This window comes from Musca vetustissima, unplaced genomic scaffold (genome assembly GCF_032173495.1).
Source record: "Musca vetustissima isolate MV318-11 ecotype Yass unplaced genomic scaffold, APGP_CSIRO_Mvet_v1 utg136851, whole genome shotgun sequence".
Classification (NCBI taxonomy): Eukaryota; Metazoa; Arthropoda; class Insecta; order Diptera; family Muscidae; genus Musca; species Musca vetustissima.
This window is the reverse complement of record NW_026888623.1, coordinates 87,893-96,535: the sequence shown is the minus strand read 5'-3', so window position 1 is coordinate 96,535 and position 8,643 is coordinate 87,893. Positions and strand designations below refer to the sequence as shown.

General features: G+C 36.2%; 1 protein-coding gene across 1 annotated transcript; it reads left to right on the top strand.

The window, feature by feature from the left end:
- Nucleotides 1-3,000: 3,000 nt before the first annotated feature.
- Nucleotides 3,001-6,545, top strand: LOC133336518 (chloride channel protein 2-like). The gene is made up of 3 exons (XM_061544798.1): nt 3,001-3,062; nt 3,162-3,395; nt 6,213-6,545. Exons 2-3 carry the CDS (start codon nt 3,183-3,185, stop codon nt 6,543-6,545), a joined length of 546 nt encoding a protein of 181 aa, XP_061400782.1. The 5' UTR covers nt 3,001-3,062; nt 3,162-3,182.
- The last annotated feature ends 2,098 nt before the right edge of the window (nt 6,546-8,643 follow it).

The following is an 8,643-nucleotide window of genomic DNA, read 5'->3' as shown; positions in this document are numbered from 1 at the left end:
GAAATTCGTTGTTTGGGTCAGTGCGTCAAATTATCCATAATTTAGACGCGTCATCAAGGGGTTCACAGAGTTGGTGTATGTTTCCGCACCCTGTATCCTTTGAATCACGCCAATCACCAAAATTTCATGGGTACTCACTTTGACTCCTTAGTAATGTAGGAATATGTGTGTGTTTGTGTGTGTGGGTTTTCTCCTCTTTCGTTTTTCCAGTAGCTGGTCTTCTTCTTCCTCCTTTGCTCCTGATCTTGTGATATTGTTGTTGTTATTGTTAGCGACCCGCACCGAATTTTTAGTTAGTTGTTTGTTGTTGTATAATGTATTTGTTAAAATGTTCACTTATTGGTTTTATGTAATTTGTGTTATTTTGTTAAATTAGAAAAAAAATCACACAAAAATAAATTTAGCACAATAGTTTTTGCACGGTTCCACTGTCCAATGTTATGTACTGTACTTTTGTTGTTGTACCTCACTTTTTTTTGTTATTTATTTTTGGTATAGACTTTTTTTTTTTTTTTTTTTTTTTTTTTGCACCACTTCCACTGCTCACTGTACGATTTTTTTTTTTTTTTTTTTTTTTGGTTTTAAATAATGTTTTAGATTTGTTCTGCTTGTGTGTGTACCACTGTATTTATTTCCACACTATTCTTCTTCTTTTTCTATTTCTCTTTTATTTCTTCCTCTTTTTTTTGTTGCAATTTCTCTCACCGGTATTTTTGTTCCAATTAAATTATTTCCAATAAAATAAATTATTCTTTTCGTTTCTTTTTTTTGTTTCGTTTGTTGGAATGGCACTTCACTTTTTGTTGTTGTTTTGACCACTATTTATTTAAAACTTATTTATTTACTTTTTTGTCTGATTTTTTCTTTGTTGCGCCTTTTCTCTGTTCTGTGTTGATTTGTTTATGTGTTCACTGCTGGTTCGTTCAACGTTTGCGTTCACTGGAATGAGCCGTAGGTTTCACTTCCACTTTTAATCACTTTATTAATGATTTTTATAATAATTTTTTCTTTGTAATTTTTTTAACTATTTTAAAAAGCACTTTATCTGGCTCGCTAGGACCAAATGTTTATTGACATACCTTCTTTCCTTTAATAATAACAAGTGTTATTTTTAATTTTTATGTAGTGTATTTGTTGTTGATGTAATTCAATGTGGTATGTACAATAGGTTATAGGTAATGTTGTAATTCAAGGGGGTATGTACAATGGGTTGTAATGTTGTAATTCAAGGGGGGTATGTGCAATTTCTTTTAGGTTTAGTTTTAGGTTAAAATAAATTTTAGGCCAACGAGGGGTGTGCAAAAAAATATATATATAAGGATTTTAACCTTTTTTAATTATTTATATTATTTATGTTTTTAATTACAAGGTAAGTATATGTAATTCAGTAATGTTGTGTAATTGTATGTGTGTATGTGTTTTAACAACTTGGGTGTTTGTTCAATTTATGTTTTTAACAATTTGCGTTTTGTGTGTTTTTAACAATTTGTGTTTTGTGTGTTTTTAACAATATTTGTGTTTTGTATGTTTTTAACAATTTGTGTGTTTTGTATGTTTTTAACAATTTGTGTGTTTTGTATGGTTTTAACAATTTGTGTTTTGTGTGTTTTTAACAATATTTGTGTTTTGTATGTTTTTAACAATTTGTGTGTTTTGTATGTTTTTAACAATTTGTGTTTTTTGAATTTGTGTGGTTTAATTATTGTTTGTATTTTGTCACTGCGGGGAGAACGGACGCTTAGAACACCGGTAAAAGACTAGACTTACTTCGTTGCAACAATCGCTTATAAGCCCTGCTTATGTTTTCCAATATATTGGAAGGCAACGAGAAGTAATGAGAGCAGTTGCTGATGTATGTATGTATATTATGTGTACATATATACACCGTTGCAAACCGCTAACCAGAAAACATACTTTCGGTAAACGGAACAGTGGGGAACAAAAGTTTTCCCTTGATATTTTTTATTAAAAAATCTATGCGTATGTTAGGCCCATAAAAATATTTTTAGGTCCATGAAAAACTATTTTTTTTAAAAAGCAACGCCTATATTGGGACCTCCAGTGCAATTTTCCCGTCTTTCACTCCATCATCAGATCACTCCATTTCTTTTTATAATTCCATTTAAATAAAATGTTTCCCACAAAAATATTTGCAAGCAAGTACCACCCGGTACCCCACCAAGACTTAAAAAATCTCAATCGTATATTATTGGTCTAAGCAATACAACGATTATCAACGATGTGCATATACGGTCTAAAGCCAGACCCATTTTTCAACCAAATATGCAACCTCTCCCATCGATTTTGAAAAATTCGGAAAAATGTAAAGATCTCTATTATCACAGTCTCAATGAGGCAGATTTCGATGCCATAACGGCTGAGAATACAAAACAAAATAAAGTCAATAAACCCACCATAAAATCGATATTGAAAAAACATGATAATTTTAAAATGTTATTGAAAAAATCGGCAGAATTGAAAAAATCGGAAAATAAACCAAATTCAGAAGGGCAGGGTGGAGAAACAACAGCCAACAGCCCTGGCACAGAAAATGGAGAGAATACAAAAAATGAAAATTCAGAATCTGCTAATGACAAGGATTCTGAAAATCCGGTAAGTGTTGAAGGGGACTTTTGAGTGGGTTTGGGTCTCGAAAGGAATTGATTTTTTTCTACAAAAAATATTTTTTTCGTTGATCTGCATGCTATCCGGATACTCAGGCAACTGAGGGCCTACAAGGCAATCACAAAGGACCAGTAAGTATTTGTACCTTGATTTTATGTGTATGTTTCTAGAGTTAATGTACAAATTTCTTGATTTTATGAAACGTGTTTCTACTAACCTATGGTGTTATGGTCTACTCTATATTTATTCTAATTGAAAAATATTCTCTTTTCTCTTTCTTTCTCTCACTCTCGCTCGCTCTACACATCTTTTCTATTATTCCAACACACATATATGTACATACAAACACATATACAATCTTATATATAAAATCCGAAAAAAACCCATTTGTATAGTCCTATAAAGGAAGTATCAAAAAGGTCAAAAGTGTACAATTGGTATGTTATGGTGATGGCAAAATTTTGAAATATATATTTTTTAATGTTTTTCGGAAGTCCAAACTCTAACCCATCTATTTTTTTTTCTATCTTCTTTAGCCTCGAGAACGTGTCATTGATATGTCACCCGAAGATCAAAAGAAATGGGAAATGGAAGAAATGCAAAAACCCATTGATTTGGAAAAGGCCAATGTCAATATTGACCCGAGTCCCTTCCAGCTGGTCGAACGGACCTCTATACTCAAAGTACATTCACTATTCTCAATGGTGGGCATTAATCATGCCTATGTCACAAAAATTGGGCGATTAGTTGGTGTGGTGGGCTTGAAAGAGGTAAGTCAGATATCCATTAAAAGACTATTTTTAAACCAGTAAGGAAATTAGTAAAGTCGGACTGGGCCGACGATATGATACCCTTCACCACTTTGGGTATATTCTACATAAGTATCCTAACAGACGACGCGTTTTTGTTATATATCTATATCTGAACCAATTTCAGGGAAACTTGCCAGGGACTAATTTATATTACATCAGTACGTTGTGTCAATCGGCCTAGCTATGGATCTTTTCAAGAAGCTTAGCAACATCATTTTAGACTTAATTCAGTACCCTATACCAAAATTCGTGCAAATCGAAAGATATATAGGGACTTTGGTGCACCAATTACATAAAATCGGACGAAAATGTGTATGGGAGCTATACCTAAATTTGAACCGATTTTTACGAAACTTAGCACACGTCATTCTAGACTTAATTCAGTACGTTATGCCAAAATTCGTGCAAATAAAAATATTTCCAGGGACTTTGGTGCACCAATTACCTAAAATCGGGCGATACTATATATGGGAACTATCTAAATCTGAACCGATTTTCATGGAACTTAGCACACGTTATTTTAGACGCAATTCAGTACGCTATGCCAAATATCGGGCAAATCGAAAGATATATAGGGTCTTTGGTAAACCAATTACCTTAAATCGGAAGATATATATCTAAATCTGAACCGATTTTCACGAAACTTGGCAGACATCAATCTAGACCTTATTCATTACGCTGTGCCAAATTTCGTGCAAATCAAAAGATTTCCAGGGACTTTAGTGGACTATTTACCTAAAATCGGGCGAAGCTATATATGGGAGCTATACCTAAATCTTGAGTTTGCTGTGCCAAATTTCGTGCAAATCGAAAGATATATAGAGACTTTGGTACACAATTTACCTTAAATCGGACCAAGATATATATGGGAGCTATATCTAAATCTGAACCTACCTTAATACAATATTTTTAAAAAATCCACGCCAATGGAAATTCCGTTAATTAAATATGATGTGAGTTAGCATCACTAGAAATTAGTACTTTGTTACCTGTTTCCCGCGCTTTCTTCACCAATCGCTGCAGCTCCGCCATTGGTGGTGGTATCGGCGAGACGAACGGGAGATATACTGAAGCCAGGTAAATGTTACCACTCCCCTGCTTCAGTGCTACAGTGGCGTCCGATGTTGACAACTCTGGGGGGAAGAGAAAGAATAAATTGTTGTGACATATTATACAGGTTCTTGGGCGTATTCACATAAAAGAGTTGGTAATTTATATGGCATAATCCAGATACCCGGTTTTTAATTGTCCAAGGTTCCTGCATCAGTCTGGTGTGTATTTTACCTTTTATTATTGTTTCCATCAGGGCCAGGGTTGTCGTTTCGCTTCGATAGAGGTTATTCCTCCAGTAAACGGTTTTCTTGGGAGTCATTGATCTTCTCCCCGTATTCGCATAAAAGAGTTGGTAATTTATATGGCTTAATACAGAAACCCTATTTTAAATTGTCCAAGGTTCCAGGATCAGTCCGATGCGTATTTTACTTTTTATTATTTTTTCGATCTGGGCCAGGGTTGCTGTCTCGCTCCGCTGGATGTTAATCTGGATGACTTCTATCAAATGTCCTCCAGTAATCAATTTTCTTGGGAGTCGTTGATCTTCTCCTCGGCTCCCTCCTCTTTGTTGCCGGGTACTTTCTCCTCGCTGTTGTCATTGGCTTCATCGTCTCCAATCCTTGCCATCCCGATTTTGGAGTAAACGGCATTGGACACGTAATGCGCCTTACCCTTGGTCTTAGCCAGACTTGCCATTGAAGACCTGTCCAAGCCTAACACAAGGAGAGTTCCTTCCTCTTTCTTCTCCCTGCGGAAGACTTCCCACTTCTTCACATGCAGTGTCTTGTTTTGTAGGCTGAATACGTCGGGCATGCGTTCCATGTTGAAATCGCTGCCCCAACCTTTGACAGTGGCTGTAGCCTTTTGTAGTTGAAGAATGTCTTTTTTCGCACCAGCTTGAGTTTCATTGTTCCATCTATGGATCCAATGCTTGCCACTACCTTCCTCAGAGCTTGTATGCTATTTGGATTTTCATATTCCATCATTAGGTAGTCCTCTTTTAAAGCGCAGCTATCCAATTCAATAGTCCGCTCCTTGTCGTTGGTACTCCATAATCTTGCTTTTGACCGCATTTAGCACTTCCTTATGGGTCTCCTTCTTTAGCTTACCGGACGCGCTATTCCCGTCGATCACTGCATTGCAGAGCTCATCTCGATAGCGTTTCCTGGCAATCTTGGCATAAGACGGCGGCTCCTTACCATCTGTTGCTGTCATCTTCCTCTTTCGCAAATACCGGTTGTTCCTTTTGGGATACCCGGTCTTTGCGTAAGATTCCTACTCAGCACTCGTCTTCCTGATATCAGAGCCAGCCAGTAACTTTCTGCGGATATTTTTTCCGAGCCTGGGCAATATTTCGTGACATTTGCACCCTCTTGCCCGATTAGAGGTCAACAGCACCTCCTCCATACACTGTCACAGCCCTTCTAATTACTTGTCCAGATTCCCTTCACCGTGGGTTGTATGATGATGTTCGGCTTATAACTGTGGCCTATAGATCGGGTCGAAAAATATAAAAAAATAAGTTTTCGGTACACTTCATCCCAAAATTATTATCCGATAATAACCGAAAATTATAGGCGCTGTCCTTGACCATAACTGGAACACTATGGAAATCTTCATTGGACCGAACCTATCCTACATGCAAAATTTCATGAAGATTGGTCCATAACTGTATTTAAAAATATATCTCTAAAAATTTGTATTCTTTTATTCTCTTTACAGCTCCGCAAGGCCATCGAGGACATCAATAGCAATAGCTTTGTGATAACAAATCAACTAAAAGACAATCCCTTAGATGTGGAAAAAAGTGCAGCAGAGAAACCGTTGCTGCCACAGGACAGCAGTGATAAGCAGGTGAATATGACTGTGACATCCATGGATTCAGCTCTATCGAATTCCGACAATTGTTCCGACATTGAAATGGAAAATATTCACAAGACGACAACGGATGGCAAGACGACTAACACGACAACGTCGCCACTAACTATCAGCTCTGATAATGCCAATTCCACAACAACATCACCTGGCCATCAGAGTGACTCGAAGGCAGAGTGACCAGGCAGGCCAGCAAGCAAAAAATGTGGTTAAACATTTGTGTATATCTTTTTCAACATAGTAGTTACTATTTAGCTAAGTTTTATTTTTTTTTATAATTTAAGATTTTAAGGAAGCGTAAAAAAGATGTATTTTTTCTAGAACAATTTTTGAGTTTTTTTCCTTCCTCAAAAAAAAAAAAATATTTTTTTAAAAAAAAAGTAATTATTTTTATTAATTACTGAAATTGCTTTTCTGTAATGATTTTAAAGTAAAGACCCAGTACGACTAGAAATCGTATAATTTTTATTTTTTGTAAGTTTTTTTGTTTTTATAATTTATTTTCATGTGAATTTATTTTCTTAAAAAAAATATAAAAAATAATTTAAAAGAGGACTAGTTTGTAAGTCAAATGTTTTTATTATTTTTTTCTCAGAACAACAACTATGAAGAAATTGTTTTTCTTCTCCCAAACTATTTATAAAACAAAATTAGACACTATATAAAACAATAAGGTTATGTAATATAATTAATAATACAACAAAAAAATTATTAATATTTGTATTGCTAGCTAGGTAAATATTTTAAATATTTAAATTTAAATTAATAAATAAAAGCAATAAAGAAAAATTATAAGAATTTGTAAAATACATTAAATATACCAAATAAATAAAATAAATTTTAATTTAAAAAATGTTAAGTCTTTTATTTTTTGTTCATCACATCATTACAATTTACCTAATATTCGGGCTCCAATGGTACTTGATGTATTTTACAATCTTCCATTCCATATTGTTGTAATAGATCACGAATATATTGGCTTTGTCCCAATTTGATCATACCCGTCTCACCTTTTCTTTCGATCTCCATACCCAGGAAATGGCCTAACTGCCTCTTATCGCTGACATCGAACTCGCTTGTCAATTTATTTTTTATCTCCAAAACAACCATTTAACCGGCGATTAACACTAGTTTGCTTCTCCTTCTACCTTTGTAGAGACAGGGCTCGTTATCACATGGTTTAAAATTCATCTTATGCAATGTGGCATCTAGTTTAGAGTTCCACTCCCGTCTGCTTTGTTTCAGTCCATAAACAGCCTTATGGAGGCGTAGAACTTTGATTTTATGTAAAAACATTCTTTCCTTCACAGCCAGTGCCAATAAAAATCAAATTGTTGAGTAGCGAGCGACAGGGTGATATATCTTTTTGAAATCAATTTCGTATCGTTGGTGACAGCCTTTGGCTACTAGGCGAGCCTTATACCTCTCAATTTCATCATTTACATTCATTTCAATTCGCCAATCAAAAGCATGGTGGGTAGTTTGTCAGGTAATCGACATCTTTAGCGACGAATGGTAGTGGAAAGGGTGAGGCATCGCCATATAAAATTCGCCAATGAAAAGCATGGCTGCTTGATGTAGCAGTTTATATGAATTGTATATTTTCTATTTAAATTTCCTCCAGTTCTGTCTCTAGATTTAAAAATGCAGCTACCTCCACTGGCTGTAACCACAGATCTTCAGGAGTAAGGTGAGTAGATTTGGCTGGTCAATTGAATAAGTGCAGTGTGGTATGAGGGCCCGTACCACATGCTGGGCAGACATTCTGCACCTGGTCATCAATCCGTGCCCAATACGAATTGTGACGACTGCACCATCCAGAACGTAACTGGGCCAAAACTACTCTGGTTTGTCCGGCCAGTTGACGTTCTTCAGCTGTAATGGTTGAGGGGTGAGCTCCGAGGATGGCATTCACTTTGTATCCGTTCAGCACCGCGGCTACTGCCTCTGTATGAATGCAATTCAGACATGCTCGATAGGCAACTTGATCTAGCGGCTCCCTTTTGTATCGTTGGACCTCCCTCTCTAGATCATGCAGCTCCTTCTTGACACGACTGGGTGGGGGAGTCCTATCAACCATATGATGGTTGGGATGATTTCCCTGAAACACCCGAGCAGGTACTGCAACGAAAGCATATTGCTATGCTGACGTAAGGGAAGATTCTTCGTCTTCTCATGAAGATGGTCCAATAGTGTCATGAGGAGGCACCCTGTCGCAGTCCTCAGGGCGACATTCTGACAGGTCAGAATACTTCTCCATTGCGTATCACTGGAGTTC